The sequence below is a fragment of the Pseudopodoces humilis genome, chromosome 2, assembly GCF_049639895.1.
Source record: "Pseudopodoces humilis isolate 2021_Gansu_Grassland_sample_001 chromosome 2, ASM4963989v1, whole genome shotgun sequence".
Taxonomy (NCBI): domain Eukaryota; kingdom Metazoa; phylum Chordata; class Aves; order Passeriformes; family Paridae; genus Pseudopodoces; species Pseudopodoces humilis.
This window is the reverse complement of record NC_142201.1, coordinates 104176444-104194058: the sequence shown is the minus strand read 5'-3', so window position 1 is coordinate 104194058 and position 17615 is coordinate 104176444. Positions and strand designations below refer to the sequence as shown.

General features: G+C 39.3%; 1 protein-coding gene across 3 annotated transcripts in view; it reads right to left on the bottom strand.

The window, feature by feature from the left end:
- Window positions 1–1849: 1849 nt before the first annotated feature.
- Window positions 1850–17615, bottom strand: part of SAMSN1 (SAM domain, SH3 domain and nuclear localization signals 1) — an 82207-nt gene continuing 66441 nt past the window's right edge. For all 3 annotated transcript variants that reach the window (XM_014253508.2, XM_014253509.2, XM_014253511.2), the window contains 5 exons: window positions 16723–16843; window positions 15192–15343; window positions 12932–13138; window positions 11288–11438; window positions 1850–2843 (listed from right to left, as the gene is read on the bottom strand). In XM_014253508.2, coding sequence (XP_014108983.2) covers window positions 2638–2843; window positions 11288–11438; window positions 12932–13138; window positions 15192–15343; window positions 16723–16843 — 837 coding nt within the window. In that variant the 3' untranslated portion in view covers window positions 1850–2637. The remainder of the gene's footprint in view (window positions 2844–11287; window positions 11439–12931; window positions 13139–15191; window positions 15344–16722; window positions 16844–17615) is intronic.

Below are 17615 nucleotides of genomic sequence, written 5' to 3'. Positions count from 1 at the left end.
AGTCAGATCTCCACCAGACTTTATCCAAGAGTTCCAAAAACAACCTTTTGTTCAGATTACCCAGCACTTAAACCAATTGGAGAAATGCTTCTGCTATTCCAAACAGTTTAATCCATGATCAGTGTGATTAACGAGACCACCAAGGGAGGAAAGCAAGTTGGGTCTGCCTCTTGTAGGAAACACTTTTTTTTTTTTTTCCTTTGTGGCCCAAAATTTCCTCATTCTTTTTCTCAGAATGGTGTGAGAGAGCGGAAGTGTCTCAGTTTGAGATCTAATCTGCTCTGCCATCACAGGAAGCTATAAAAGTGTCAAACAAGCTTTCAGTTGGTATATTTTTCTAAATAAGAAGCCCTTTGGACGAAGCCTTACTGCTTAGACATCAGAGTGGTTACAGCTCATGCCCTTTGTTTCCAACTACTTAACCTTACACCTGTATCCCCTTGCCATCAGCCCAATAGGCAGAGTTTAATTCCTATAAAATATAGCAGCTCTTGGGTGTTTTGCTCTGTTGAAAGATTTGCCTATGTCACTGCCACTGGCTAGGGAGGCCTATTTTCATTTGCAAACCTGTGCAAATTAACATTTCTCAGAGTATTTATATCAGGGCACAGCTCTGGTCTCTGTGGTTGTTAGTCCTTGACCCAGCTAACTCAGCTGCTTCTTGACAGTCACAATCACATTTAAGCTCACCTCAACATATTTTCACAGGTTCAGCAATTTTTCAGATGTCTTCAGAACCTGAAGACTAAGTGCCTCTGCCACAAAAGCCAGAAGATAAGCCCATCTGAGAGGAATTTAAGCTGAATTTAGTCCTTTTCTAACCTGAGGAGATGATAGAAGCCAATTCAAACCCATTATTTCAGAAGTTAAGTCATATTAAGTGATGTCAGTACTGCATGTCACGATACACCACTGGCTGGAAAAGCATTAAGAAACAAATACAGCTGCTTGATACAAGCTCTCACATCCTTCATCCCACCAAGGGTTCTGCATCCCCACCACACCTGGCAGTACGGAGTCATTGCTGCTAAATGCTGACATTAGTTGCTGTTATGAAAAGTTAAAACCGGAAACAAATCATAGTAGCCCCCTTTCTGGTGTATTTTTTTCTAAACAGAGTCTATTTACTCCAAATCTTTGAAATCTTGTTGATGCAATTTTCAAAATATACAATTTTTATACTACAGCCTTCAAAGCATACTTGTGTATTAGGAGTCTGACAGCCATAGTCTTTCGAGAAGTCATGAAAAGTACAGAAAACACAGTGGGGAAAAGAAAAAGAAAGGGAGAAAAGCTTTCCATTTGTTTATAGCTTCTTCAGAAATACTCCTTTTTGGGGTGGAACTTTTTGTGTTTCATCTCTTCTGAAGTTGATTTTCTTTCAAGTTGTCAGCAATATGTGGAAACTTTTTAACATAAATGCAAAATGCCTCAAATTATGAAAATGCTGTGACTAATGACTGAGCAAAAAGTCTATTTATTTGATACACAGATCCTTATGCATGCTAAAAATGCTCAGTGGAATTACTGTTTGCTGTGTTAGTCTTAGAAGAGAACAGTCTTTGAAATGTAATAACCACATTAAAAATCAAGTATTTTTAAAGGGCTTAAACACATGATTCTGTTTATTATTGAAGGAAGAACTCTAAAAGAAGACAGGCAGTTAAAATGTGTATTCCAGTGTGAAATATACTGGGAAAAGACAATAAAATCTCATATGAAAGACAGTCATGTACAATACCCATGTTATCTCCGGAGTTCTGTATACAAACAAATACTCTATTAACAAACTTCACACCACATACAAATGGCCACATCTTCACAAAACATTATCATAAAAGCATAGCACTGATCCTGATTTATTTATTTTTTTTTTTCCAAGTTTGAATTCTCTGTATAATGCTTGGGACAAATGAGAACATGTGTGAAAAGAACCATAAAAAAATTGCCACTGCATGAGCCATTCAGATGGCTCTGTTCTTCCACAAGATAAGGACCACAGAGAGCTGAATTCAGATTTACCCTACAGTTCTTTTATGCCTCCAGGAAAAAGTACAGGAAATGATAGTCTACTTTACAGCTCATCTTGGAGAAAAGTGGTGAGAAACAACTTTAATATTAGTGAGAATTGGCTTGGTACTTTTCAAAGTAGGGTTTGACTGTACCCACATTTTTATTACGATGCTATATCAATGAAAATACATTCTGTACACAAATCAGCAAAACACAGCTGAAAATAGAGATTGTGATTAATCCATATGTTTTTAAAATAAATATGTACAATATTTACATTTTAGACAGTTCCAGAAATGAACATCTCCAGATCATGAACCAATACCAAAACAAATTCTCTACTATTATAGAAAATGCATTCACTGTACAAATATTTATAAATACTTTAGTATAAACTTTTTCAGGGAAATACCTGTGGATTTATTGAAAAGCAAAACACGAGCAATTCTTATTATCAACTAACATTTAGCTATCAAGTGTCCACATATGGAACAGTTTAGAGCATCATGAATCAGAAAAAAGTAGATTTTCAGTGTTGAGAATATTTTGTTCTGCTTCTGTGCCATCATGCTGACAAATGTGATTGTCTTTTCTGAAAACCTGCAGAAAAGCAGCAGGACCGAATCAGTTTGACTCACTGATTGTTATTGACTGCACCATGTCAGACAGGGCTTCTGGGTCTGCTTCTTCTTTACCATTATCTGAATTTTCTGATGAGATGTAACAGCCAGAATCTCTTGGACAGTCATTTAACTGTGATTTGTCAAAACTCTGGTGAAGGCTTAAGTTCTGCGTCTCCTGATCACCCTCACATTTCTGCTGTTCTTCAACTAGAAAGAAACAAAAAGAAAGAAAAAAATGTCAATGCAAGTATCTTGGGAAAGAGCTGAGATAGCAGCATGGCTGATCTTGAAGAACTTTGGAAACAGAGCTGGTAATCTACACATGACTACATCAATATGTTTTGTTCATCAGAAACAGAACCCTCAGCATCAGAGAATTAAAAGTATGATTACACAAGTGTAACAACATCTGAGTTGACATTGAGGTTGGTCTTTTTCCTTCTGGATGTTTCTCAGAGATGAATGCTGGAGGCTTTGGCGTGATGCTTTACGCTGAGGCCCTTCAGGCTGTGCACAGTGCGTGGTCACCGAGGCCACAGCAGGGATGGAACCTTTCCCCTTCCCCTGCTCACGTATCCCAGAGCGAGATACTGAATTAACCACAGAGCCCACTTGTTTTCTAACACACTGCACTGTCTAACACACACTGTCTCCTGAGTGCAACCCCCAGCACCTGATGTGCTCTCTGCAGGGAGACAGAATGTGCTGGCCTTCTGAAGCTCTCGGCACAAAGACGTGGTAACCAGCTTTTCTAAAGCCCCCAGCTTTTCTGCAGGAGTGGGTGGCTGATGGAAACTTCCTAAGCTTAGCTTGATATCCAGAAAGTTATTTTCCAAAACACAGAAACCTCAGAGGAAGCTAAGATGCTTGATTTCTGCTGCATGGTTTTTGAACACTGTTCCAAAACTAAGTAGAAGCAAATTATCTTGCAAATAATTTTCCCCTGTTTAAGCTGCTGTATGACTAATCTGCTCAAATTCAAAAATCTGGAAATCAGTGCCAGTATCAACAGATCTCTCAAGAGAAGCTCAACAAGAGAGGACATGCATGAATATAATGGCTCTTACATGTACTGGTTTAAAATTTCCTCTCCCTGTTCTCTGCTTGTGAAGCACAGAAATTTACTCACAGTAAATTTCTTAAGAAAATAAGCCATAAAATATAAATCTTTCCATTTCCTATTTTTTTCCTTGTGCTGTTATCAACCTCCTGTAGCTGTAGATTTACATCAAACTGTATCTGCCTTTCTGAACAAAGTGTAGGGAACACATCTCAGAGGAAACAGATGGTTTTGCTCCAGACTTTTAGCCCTTCAGTACCTTTTTGCTTTTGCAAAGAAAGTTCCCTTCTGCCACTTGATTTGTTACTTCTTGGTTAAACAGTCAGTTCTGGATCTTTAGTCATATCTAAACTGTCTGAATTCAAGTTCAGGCAGAATGGAAGTTCAAAGATATGAAGGATTAAATGCTGTCTCAAAATCTAAATCTATTTTAGTTCCTTGAATTTTAAAATTTCCACAAAGAACACCCATACTGACTTTTATTTCAATTGTTGGAAATTATAACATTTGGTAAAATGGGAAAGACTTTAAATTTGATTTTTTTTCCTATCTTGTATTGAATAACACAAAATAAATTAGAAATGTAAGACTGATTTTTTTCACTCTTTTAGAGTGAAATGGAACAGCGGGAGAGTTTCTTTGGAGAACTCTTTCATTGTGTGAGATTTCAATGAGCTTATTTCACAAAGCATTTTGAGCTACTGAGAAACATTTTGAGGAACTGATGGAAATTTGTTTGGCCTGATGGAATCTGCTTAATATCTTCTAGCTTCCAATTGCCTAATAAATTGAAAAACTAAGTTGATTTTTTAAAGAATCCAGACTCAGCTTAGTTATTTTTTCAATGAAGTCTTGAGGGTATAGGCATAACCATATGTATTTAGAATAGTAATAACAAAAAAAAAAATTACTTTAAATATTTTCCAAGGAATAAAAGTTCCACCTTGTTCCCAAATAAATTAATGGTTAATTGCACTTGCATGAAAGAGTACACGTCAAAGCAGATTTAATTGAGATCTGTAACTGTTTGATCTCCTTCTCACTTTACAGGACACAGTTTGTCATGTCAAATGTTATCTCTCTCTTTGCAGGGAAAATATTTGATCAGGTAGGGCCCAATTGATTTCTGGCTGAAGTCAGGAAGGAATCACAAAGACATCACACCGGTGAAGGCACTCCTGCTGCTGTTGGCAGCCACAGAAGGAGTTCAGCACAAACGAGAGTGATGCCCCAGCAGTCCTGAGCATCTTCAGCTCCTTGCAGCACCCTCCCACCAGGCAAAGGGAACCAAGTCTTGTGCAGCTCTCGGAGCCCTCCTGCCCTGCTGCCTCCCTCCTAATCCCCTTGGCTGCCTAATGCTGCTTGCTGCCCTTTCATCTGCTCTCCAGCATCATCTGCTGCCCTGGCAAGCACTGACCTAAAAAGTGTTAATCCTGTTTACATTTTCAAGGTCAGAGAGGAGCTTCCATCCACTTTGTTTGTTTTACAATGGAAAGAAGACCGAGTAACCATTGGATTAAAAGGAAAATGCGGTCTCAGTCACTGTATTAGTGCCTTGTAACTGCTTGTCTAGGTAATCCGAGCAGTTCCTATGTGAACAACAGATCCTAATTTATTGGTTTTTTTAAATCAATGTCTCCCTAGTGTGTTTCAGGGAAAAATGCACAGACAAGCCTGGAACTGAGATTCTTTTTTTTATTATTTATTTTTTTTTTATTATTTTTTTAAATCTGAATCTAGGTCAATTAGGAAAATGAGAATCTTCTGTTTAGAAGATATACTTATATGTAAATTTCCTGTAAATCTAGTTGAATTTTCTTACATGAAAAACTGAAAACTGAAAATATTCAGGTGTTTGAGACAATAAAAATGTTACTTTTTTTTGTTCATTCTAATCAGAAAAAGTTGGAAGAATACCCCTCCATCTCCATTTTTATGTAGACAAGACTGAAAGCAAACTTTGGTGCCTCTTTTTTCTCTTTAAATCAGTTTTAAATATTCTGCAGTAACTACTAAACCACGTGAACAGGATGCTGAGTATCATAAAAATACATAGCATGCAATTTTAGAAGTTGCTTCATGAGAAGAGCAAAGCAACTTTTGCTCTTTTTCTTTTTATTCTTTTTACACTTTTGGCTCTTCTATTCCTTTCTACTCAAGTCCTTTTTCTAATATGTACATGCTCAAGTTCTACATTAGGAAAGGTAGGTTTGCTGCCTTAATCTTTTGGACATCAGAAGAAAGCCACACTGCACAGAAAACAGGAATTGATAAAATTAAACTGCCTTTAGATGTTGCGGAATCATCAGAAATAACTATCTTATCAACAAATGGAAGTCCTATCATTTTTCTACAGTAAAGCAGTTTCACATAAGATAAATGGCTCTCAGTCACTGTTGTCTATGATATGGCCAGAAGAGCCCAAGATATGCATCATTTTGACACATATATTCCAGTACTCCTTTAGACAGTAGGATTATATTCAGACTTCTGAAAAAAATGTGAGGCCTTTAGCCTTGGTAAGAGATGTGTGATGCATCCCTTATCTTCCTCACTATTTAGACCTTTAAAATGAGGTTTTGTTATTCAATGACTTAGATCTGCACGACACATGCAAGGATAGATTTCTTTTTTCCTTCAGCAGCGATTTTCCCCTTTCTAATGAGGTTAAAGTCCTGATTAGGGAAGCACTTTAATCTTGGGTTTAAGGGAATTCAACTCAAGAATGCACAGAGGTCACTCTGACTCCTGTAAACCAGATGAGTGGCAGGAAGCTTGCATTTTGTCTTGGACAGAAAGAAGGTCATTCAGGAGCAAACCAAACTTCATGAGCGTGCTCTCTGAGAGTTTGCCTTTGTGAGCTTTCTCCTGAAGAACTGGGCTAGGAGTACCATGCTTTGGGCTGAGTCACTCGCCTGCCCTCCTGGGACGTGCTGTGGTGCTGGACTGAGCAGCACCTTTCAATAACTAAAGACTCAGAATCAGAGAATCACAGGGCACTTGGCACAGACCTCTGGAGATCATCTGGTCCAACCCCTGGAGCAGGTGACACAGGAATGTCACCAGGTGGGTTTGGAATGTCTCTGGAAAGTGAGCAGCTGTTCCAGTGCTCTGCCTCCCTTAGTGTAAAGAAGTTCTTCATGCTGAGATGAAACTTGTTGTGTTTTAGTTTATGGCCATTGCTCCTTTCCCTGACACTGGACCCCACTGAACAAAGTGAGTTTCTGAGAATGAAACCAGACCTCCTTTGAAGGTACACAGGCCACGTATCACCTGTACCAGTTAGACCATCTAAGTGTGAAAATGAAATGAGAACTCACAAAGCATCAGTCTCAAAGGATCATCTTGGAGCAGTAAAGGGCAGTAATTCTTGGAAAGGATGCAGAGAACATGAACTGGTTTGTGCAATACTTTGGGTATTCAAATGACTAAATATTTTGTGGATGTTTACAGATATGCAACTTAAAATACAGCATTCACTGAAATCAGTGGCATAGCTTTTGTTGGAGTGAAAAGTTATTGAACAGATGTGAGAACCTGTGGTGAAAACAGGAATGAGAAGCTTCTTTTTTAATCTAAAATCTGCAAGGAAACAGATGTGCCTAAAAAAAAGGAAAGGTGAAAAATACTAATGCACATGCAAGGACGAGCTTCCTTGGGAAATCTGGCAATATTATGTTCAGGCCAATGAGTTGTACCACAATACAGAAGGGGAGATTGTCTTTGAGCACTATTTGACTGACAAGATACTGTGTGATGCCATGTATTGAAAGGGACTGCCCAGTGTAAAATGGAATTCTTGATGCCTGGTTCTCACGTAAGGAATGTATCTGAGAACTGAAAGTCATATCTTTATCTATCCCCTACCTTGCTGTCCAATAATAAATAAAGAATAAACATTATTTGGTATTAATAGTGGAATTTAAATTATGATCTGCACTTAAATATGAAAAGTAAGCTAAGGAAATTGATTTGGGGAGATAAGTGTAAAATATTATCCCCCAGATTGCACACATTCACCTTTTGGGATTTTTCCATAAAATTAACTGCATGCATATATCCAATGAAGTCTATTTTTTCTTTAGCTCAGAATAGCTTTGGACTAGTGTAACCCAGTGGATTTCAGGGATGAACCTCTTGATTTAAATCATCTATGAGAGAAGAGAATCAAGCCTATCTTGCACACACACAAATGTGTGTCCTGGGAAGTGGTCAAGGGAAGTTCCAAACTTCTTTTATTACTTTATTCATTAACCATCCAGCAACTCCTTCACTTTAAAAATAGCATCCTACAAAAGCACAGACATCCATCTCCTGTCTAGGAGCCATCTGTGAGAAGAATGGAAAGCTATTAAGAAATACTTTATGAAAAACCTTTTTTTCTTTTTTTTTTTCCTCACAGCCATGAATTCATGGAAACCAAGACTTTTGCCCCAAATATATAGGTCTGACCAACTTATAGAAAATATAAAATGATGTCTGAGGAGGGGGAGAAGGTCATGAGGAGCTTACAAATCCTTTCAGTTTTAGGATAGCCTTGCTACATGAAGTACTTGAAGATGATGAGTTTGGGCCTGGACTCCCAAGAAAAGGGAGAAAGAAGATAGTATAGTAATAGGAAGAAAAATATGCTTAAAAAACTCTCTGTGGTAGCATTTGCTAAATAAAACTTACATTTTTAAATTCATGGTATAAGATGGGTAAAATTTATTCTTTCAAATTCATTCAGGTCTAAATCAAATGTAAGATTAAAGAAATCACTGCCAAAAATCCTATGTTTTGCATGGCTTTAAGTAGCATATAATGTGGAAACGACTGCTGCAGGTCCTTTGGTTAGAAAACTCAATAAATGTTTATTCTGCAAAATGAATTATACAGCACAAGTATGTGTCATGAAGATATTACTTAGTATAACATACAATAAATGTCAAGAAAAAGCCAAGGAATGACAAAGAAATTAAAAGCCTTGTAAAAACCTCTGGACATCTCACAGGATCAGATTGCACATTAAAGAAATATGAAATGTTGTTTTACTGCATTTATAGGAGGATCTAGTAAAATGAAGCTAGGTTCCAGCACACTTGGCTGTCTGAGTAACAGCAGTGTCACCAAAACTCAGAAACCCTTGTATTTCAACTCTGGGCCACACCTGACTCCCCATCCATTAATCAAACACGTGCTTCATGGAAGCATGAATGGAATGCAGAGACATGGAAGTCTTCCAAGCTCTGTGAGAAAGATGGGCCTAGAACACTAAATACAGTCTATGGCCTTAGCTTATTTTTTAATAAAGCTTACTTTTAAAAAGCGAACTTTTTACCTGGAAAGTGCTGAAATTCTATCTAGAATTCTCTTGGCCAGTAAACAGGTTACATTGTAGCTGTGGGTAATTATGCAGTTCACTTCTAAGCAATGCACAAAATCAATTTTAATTAAAAAATCATTTATGCTGGACTGAGCCATGCCCATTTAGGAAAAAAAATATATTGACCCAGGAAAGTTCAGTCCAGATGCAGAATTCACTTTCTCAGTAGCACCCAGCTCTTTCAACCCAATTTTCTAATCTGATTGACAGAAGGACAAAGAGGTCAAATGATTTGTACAATGTCAGACTCATGTGGAGCTTATCCCCAAGATCATCTTGACGCCCTGTCTTTTGTTATAACAACTTAACAGATAGCTTCTATCCATTTTGGTCTTTAGTATCCTCCTTTCTGGAACAGGTTGTTCAGTTCTGTTCCCACCAGTCACGTGACAAATGCTCTGATCCCTTTGAAACCAGGCAAGGCAAGGATTCAAGAATCAAACTAGGACAATATTTACTCATGGCTTACCTTAAAATACACATAAGTCTTACAGAAGTTAACTACACTTAAATGAATGCTTATAGCTGGCATGACACAAAAAGATGTTTTGGTTTTGGTCCCTGTGAGCATTCATAAATTCTGGGAAAATTATTTTATTGCATTTGAATACTGGAAAGATTTGCTACACCTGTCTTAAGTGCATGTGAAACAAATATTCATTTAGTCTCTTGAAATAAGACTACAGTGTCGCCACTGATTCTGAAAGATGGACCACTTTATAAGATTTAATGTTTTTATTCCCAGAGCTGTTACAAGAATTTGAACTATTAGACTACCATGCAGATAACATCAGGGATATTGTTTCACCTGGAAAAGTGACTTAATCCTATGCTGCCAATGTAGGAAGAACTCAATTTGGACAAAAAAGGTGAATGTATTCATTTTCAGTATATGGAACATGTAAGGACCTTGCCAAGCTTGGTTCTTGCACAGGTGCAATGTAGATCATTAAGTGTTAAGACACCAGTATCAAAAGCTGCTTGCTGTGCTTTTTTGTTACCCAGCAAATATAAATAGCAAACCACACTCTCACCACTACGGAGTAGTTTGGCACTCGTGTGGTCTGTTACAAACCATTATGTTTCAGTTTGGCTTTCACACTGATGCAGAACTGAAAATTACAATCTAACATTTTTCTTTACTATTTTTCTGGTGTTAAATATGGAAAAACATTCACAATAAAAAGTGCAGAAAGTGTAGCAAGGCTGGTTCCCAAAAAAACAGACTATACTCAGTATATACATTTTCAGGTGACTTTCTGGCAGATCCCTGTGATAAAACTGCAAAATGCAACCATTTTTTTTCTGGATTTACTCTCTCAATCGTTGCTTCTACATAGACAGCCCTTCAAGAGTTCTTTTCAAACCTGTCATCTCACAGAGCTATAGACCAGAAAGAACTTCTAAACCTGGAGGGCAAAGAAAACCTTTCTAATGCCACTCTAATATGTTTGCAAGAGCCTTTCTCTGGAAGCTAAATAAGAACAACTTAATGTACAAATAGGGTTCCAAAAAAAGCCCAAACATTCAGCAAAAAAAAAAAAAGGAAAGCTGCCTATGTACTGAGGAGATAATAAGTGGATGCTGACAAAAATTGATATTAAACTATCCCAGGAAGACATTGTTTATCCTTCTCTCTCTTTCCTATGCTTCTCAATTGGAAGTGCACATTCGATGACATGACTGCTCAGCACAGGGGGAGTATGCACAAATATTAAAGAAGAAGAAAACACCTCCTGTTTTCATGTCTAATTAAGTAGATGTTAGGCTGTAGTTTCTGCAAAATTGACATAAATTATATACAATTCAAAGTCAGACTGGAAATACCATGAGAAATGTTTTTTCCTGTTCTGGATCCTAGCTTTTCTACTCCCCATGAAAGGAACAAGTGAAGAAAACAAAATGGTGATCAATACATGTGCATATACATACCCCATAGGTTCAAATGTTGGGAGCTCACCAGAAGCACAAGTTAGATTAATTTTGAGAGAAGAATGCAAACCAGCTATTAGCGTATACATATATTTTTTAAAATGCTTTCCTACAAAAGAAGCTAATTTGGATAAGGACTTAAGTGTGATGAAGCAAGGGAAGAAAAAGTTTGTAATTACCTGAAGAATGCTGTTCAAAAAATTAAAGAAAATTCTTTACTGGAGCAGTTTGAACTAAGCTCTCTTTTGCTTAAGATACTAGTGCATATATTCTTAACAAATCTTAAACACTTACTGTCATAGTCCTGGAGATTTTCAATTGCTGCTAACAATCTTGCCCTGTCTTCTGGGTTTGAAATATTTAGTTCAGTAAGGTGGCTTTCCTGTAGATCCTTTAAGTCCTCTAGGGTTTCATAGCCATTCAGCAGGAGGGTTGAGGCATATTCCTATGAAAGGAAACAAGCAAATTCTCTCATGGAAACAAGCTCTGTGTTTAGTAGAGGAATAGGTACTATCTCACTTTTTGGCCAAGACGAAATGAGCTCCATTCTCCAGTCCAGTTGCCTGACCTTTGCCAGAGGTGGAAAGCAGGAGGGAACAGAGGCAGAGATGCCTGGGAATCCTCCTGGCCATGCCAGCATCTGTGCCTGAACTCCACAGCACAGTCAGCAGCACACAGGACCAGGGCAGAGCTCTGTCAGAATTATTTAATCTGCTGAGTGTCTGGACTGTTGTGGGTCACTCCATGAGTGTCTCCCACACTGAGCCCAGGAGGGCTCTGGGGAAAGGAGTGCTCTGCCTTTTCACAGGAGGAACCCTCGATAAGGGGAGAAGCAGAGGGTGCCCTTGTCCCTGCTGTGTCACACAAGGTCCCCCTTGAGCTGTGTGTCAACTCAGTACAAAACTCTGTGCATGCTCCAGGGAAAGGAGTGTTTGCATCAGCAGCAAAGCAATTACCCTTATTAAAAATGTTACTTGTAAATCATGACCTCATTACACTTTGACACTCAGTCAAGATCTAGGGTTGCAGAGAGGGGGAGAGGCGCAACATGAGCATAGTGCAAAAACACTATTGCTCCCTAAAGATTACAAGAAATTGGAAACACAAATTCTCAGTTTTGGCACTGGAGTCAGACTGCAGGCCTGTCCCTGAGATGTCCACAGCCACACATCTGCTATACTTAGGCACACAACTGCAGTCAGGCTGACCTGACAAGTCTCCAGCGTCCCTCTCTGACCAGAGTCTCCTAGCCCAGCCACATGATGAGGTGAAATGCAGTTCTATAAACCACTCATGATGCCTTTCCTGGTTTTAAAAATTGAGGGTCAGATATGGTTAAGGGATTAGGGTTTTTTAACCTCAGTATTTTAATAAGAATCCTTATTGGTGCCTCACTTGGCCAAGGTGGAATGCACCGCAATGCACACACGATAGATTGCCTATGTAATTTATAGACCTTACAAATTAGCATATGTGACAAGGATACCCCAATGGGAGGCCTGGATGAATGGTGTGATACTCCCCCATCCATGGAATTTCCCCCTGGATGGTCCAAATCTCCAGTTCACAGGATATGTTCTGGAGAGAACCTTGGTTTCCCAAGACAGAGCTTTCCAGCCTCCTATTACAAGGCCTTTAGGATGTTTGGTCTCCTGGCCTGACAGAATACTAAGCTAAGTTATCAGACTTAAGGAGTTACAGTATGCATGCCAAGAGTACTGAGGATACATAGAAGTTATATAAAATGCATATAAAAGAAAAGGCAAAAAATCATCTTGGCATCTTTCATAGATGAAAGACACGAGGTTGCTTTGCTTTGCTTTGCTGACATCAAAACTGCTGAAACCTGCCTTTCTCCTCCTGCCTGTAAATGACATTCAAACCCAAGTGCACAGAAAGGGAACACTTCAAACAGAGCTGGGAAATGCCTTGGCTGACCTGCAGGTGGACACATTCCAGGAGCTCTTGCAATGTTTTAGGCTTGGTTCTTTTCTTTCCTCTGTGTGGGTTTATCTTTCTGGGTGCAGCTTCTTCTTCCAAGATAATATCCACGTAAATGAACTTGAAATTTCCTACTTTGTTGTTCAGCATGCCTGTCCATATGCCCATGGGAGTTTTGCAGATGATATCTATGATGTCTCCTTTCTAGAACAATAAAAAAAGCACACCACTGCTTACACCTCTGGTTTGTTTTATGTAGCTTTTCCTCTATAGACAAAAACCAGCTCTAGTCAGTGCAAAGTAACTTTTTTTAATTACCTAGATTTAGTGTCTTTGCTTTTATAAAATCCCAGGAAAATAATTACAGAAAGTGGAGCTAGTCCTTATCTCCAAACCTTTCTGAAGGAGAGGTGAGCATAAGCAGCCCCTCTCACTATTTTTGTGCTCCACTTGGTCCCTGAAAAGGGATAGGGTTACATCAGCAATTAACTTTTGTCATGGGCAGTGGGCACAGTTTTGGCAAAAAGCAAGGGATTACTGTAAGGTTATTTTCAAAATATGTGCCATAGCATTTACAGAATAATCTTATTATCTAACCTCTCAAGTGTCTTCAAAAACAGATAGCTGATCTATGTGAAAGGTGGACTCCTACCTATTTTACAGTAAAAAAACACTAGCTACATTTCTCAAAGATAATAAAGAACATTTAACTCATCAAACATGAGTGCTTAAAAGGGTGACAGCACAGCTATTTCAAGAGGGCTTTTTGGTAAAAGTTTTCACAGCAACACTGTGGGAACCAAGGTCTCAGCTCAGGAAAACGACCGTTCTGAGTAATTCTAACAGTAAAAAGGCTCTCACAAAGTCATGCACCCTACACAACTTACTCCACAACTTACTAAAAAATGAGCCCTATCTTCTTGGCATCTATCACAGAAAAATGTTGAAAGCCTTTGAAGAATTATCCAACAAATGCCAACTTCATTTGGGATTCTGTTACAAAGTTAGAAATTAAACTGTTTGTTAAGATGTGTCCACAGTTCCAAGACTTACATCTTTTCTGGTCTGGTCAAGGAACAGGGAGTCAAGTGGTCACCCTAGTTTTGGTACAAACCCAAGTACAAAATTGACTGTGAGCTGGTGACCTGCTGGTGACCTGCTTTATGTAGAACGTGGGGCTCAGAGCTGTGAGCACATTTGAAATGGAAACTAAACAAACATTTATTTAAAGGTCACATAATAAGCACACGTTATTCTACAAACTCATGCAAGCTCAGGAGCTTCAGATGTGGATGCAGGTCAGGATTAGGCAGTGGCTCCAAGCCAAGCTGCAGATGCACTTTAAATTCAGATTCAAGATACTGAAATTTTGTGTGATAAATAATTAGGATTTCAACCCTAAGTATTGGTTTATAATTACAAAATACAACACCCTAGTGATTAAAAAAGAAACCTATATGAGCCAGCAGATATTTGCCATTTCATGATCAGTTAAATAGTTTAAACTGTTGAACTGTATTAAAAGAAATGAGCTAGATGTGGGTGGAAGTGGAGGGCAAGTGCTGAAGAATACAAGTACAGGCAGAGCAACAGTTGTCATGTAGAGAGGAGGAGAGGAGGAGAGGGATTCTGTGTGAGATACAGGATTTGGCAAAAAAGAAGAAGCTGTGAAGAAGAAAAGAATCTGAAGGGCTGGGTTTTTTAGTAATGTTCAACTGGGCCCCTCTTTGTTGTTCCTCTTCTTCACTCATACGTCCCAGATACCCCTTGCCATCTCTGGGCTGAAGAACATTCACAGTTCAAACATTGGCTTAAAGAAAAGTTTAATGGAAAGGAAAACTGTTTTTATTAAAGACAATGGGTGCCACTGAGCTCTGGATATATCCTAGTTGTGACTAGGAAAGCTTGGAAGACAACTTCACATCCCATGAGACTTTACTCTTTCTTACTCCAGACCACGTATGTGGTAAGTAGCATGTATTTTACTCTGAGGAAAGCTGGGGTATGTGGGGAGATACCATGATGAAGTTCTTACCTGGAATCTGTGCCTTAAAAAGCCTTTAGCAGTGCTTGGTTTTGCAGCCTTGTCTGAACTAAGCCCTTATAGAAGCATTGCGAAACCAGATCAGCCTTGCTTTTAGAGATTTCCACATGCTTAAGCAGTTACAAATTAATTATTAAATGTATTATTTACACTTAAAAATTGGTCCCCCAGGCATTGTTAGTGGGAAAGGAGGAATCCTGGTGGTTGTCTTACCTTGATTTTCAGCGAGTCAGTGTCATAGGGACTCGGTGTGAAGTCGGTGTGGACTTTGGCTCGGCCGCAGAAGGGCCCGTTGTACGGGACCTCGTCGTCAAAGCGCAGGCTGTCCCTGTTGCTCGTGCCATCGGAGCAGCTGGTCACCCCACCTGGGAGAGAGACAGCTTGAGACACCCCTGCACCAAATGCCCAGACATGCAACTCTGCAAGCAGCCCGAAGGAAAGAGTTCCAAACCACAGAAACAGAGACAGAGGGTATTCTGTGTGGGTTTGACAAGTTCCAGGATAACTACATTCAATGAAAATCATGCTGTAAGAGACAGAAGAAAATGGGTAGGAGATCTCTCATTAATATCTTCCCTAAAGTAATCTTTTTCTGGTGATGATACTAATAGACTACACATTTTATTTACAGACTTTTTGAAATATTACCTCTGCAGATTAATAAAATGTACCCTAAAAGTGCAATTTAGGGAATTAATTCTGCTGAACTTCTCCTGTTTATTCAGAGAAATGAAAACAAGTACTGTAGAAGTTATTTTATTTCATTCCAGAGCTAGCTGAAACATCAAAGGAACCTGCATTGCAGAGGGAAAATTTTAATCTTATCAACATTTCTGCCTGTCATTTTATCCAAGCTGAGCAATAAAATATCAGCAGAGTAATTCAAGCAAATTTGAGCAAGCTCTGCAGTATCCCATCCAAATATGTTTTTAGATAAGAGCAGCGGTGTGTTGGAAGTAAACTCCTATATACGATTTTCACAAATCACGTCACAGAAAATGATCATAAAAAGGGTTTTGTTCGAGGTGATTGCTTAAGTGCACAGTTCCATCCCAGGGCCAGATTAACTCTAAGTGCAAGTGGTCTGGACTGCAGCTCCAGTCTGCACTCAGGGCTCAGGCAGTGGCTGCAGGGTGGCACAGCAGTGTCACCAGGGATAGCGGTGACCTGCACCCAGCAAATATCCACAGCAGAGCACACAGAGAGAGGTGGAGGCACATTTCTCATCAGAGATCCTCTGCTCTCCAACTGAGACTACCCTGGTGGGGAGGGTTTTCAGGTGGGCTGTGTCTCTGCATCATATCCCAAATCTGCCAGGCCAGACCCACACCCCACACATCTCAGAGAGATTTTGTCTGCCTCATCTCCAGGGCAAAGGATGAGCTCACAGCCAGTCTGCCAGGAGAGGATGCTTGTGTGGCTTCACCCAGTGATTGCAAACCCAGCATCACGGCAGTGATAACCCCACAAAAATTTATGGTATATATATATACCAGCAATATGCCCTATAATTCATGCCTCTTTTTTTCTTCAGTTAGCATTTCCACTCTTAAAAACACTCAACTTATTTCTGGATAGATGTTTACCTACCCCAGCTGCTACCCATTTAACCAAATTACACTTTTGTCTGCCAGAATGAAGAGCTCTCTACCATCACATTTTTGATCACCAGCTCTGATTCCACAGACATAAGCAATAACTATATTGATCCAGTGAATAAGAAGTATAGGTGTCTTGTACTTACTTGATGAGCTCTGGCCACTGTTCAAACTATAAAGACTTTCCAAAGAGTCACTGGTTTTTAGGGAGACCTTCTCAGTGTGTGTTCCACCACCAGGATCACTGTCATCTTTCCCCTCTTCATTCTTTAACACAAAAATCAAATGTTAACCCCCAAGAAATGTATTTTGGAGAAATATTTTTTGTCTGTTTTAAAGCATCATTGGAGATTAGCTCATCATTGCAGTTTATTAAGAACTCTTTTGTGAGAGTAGGCATTTTAGAACTTTGCCTGGTACTAACCATGCCCAACCATCACCCCTAGTATTTTATGATCCTGGAGAAATTCCCTGTCTTGTTTCTGTCCCACTCACTTCATCCCATCCCTGCTCAAATTGCTAAGCTAGGAAGACTGCAATACACCATGGCAGAGCTGAAAGCTTGTAATGGGAAATTTGTAGGCAGCCTGATAAGATTTTGTCTGCTTGTCTCAGAGAGGGAAATACAAAGCTCAGTTCTGAAAGCAGGTGGTGAAGAGCTGGCTGACACAGCTGTGTTTTGCACTGAGCTTCTGAAGATGGTGGTTACTTGGTGGCAGGCTGGGGACAGCTTGCACACACGTAGGGCACTGGTGTGTTCTAGCACCGTGCTCACCACACTGCCCAACATTCACCCTGTCCTCAAAATCCAGTGCATTTCAGAATTAAAAGGTACATCTTTCTCTCACAAAGTCTAATGGTGTATGAAATTGTCCCCTTGAGTTTATACCACTAAATCACACCTCAGGAATCCCAGCCTGCTCAAAACAATAAGATCCATATTTCAGTCACAGTTAAGTTAGAGAGGATGTAACAGATACATGAAATAGGGATGATCTTTCAAAGCGAGAGATTTTTCAGCAGAATTCATCATGTTGCC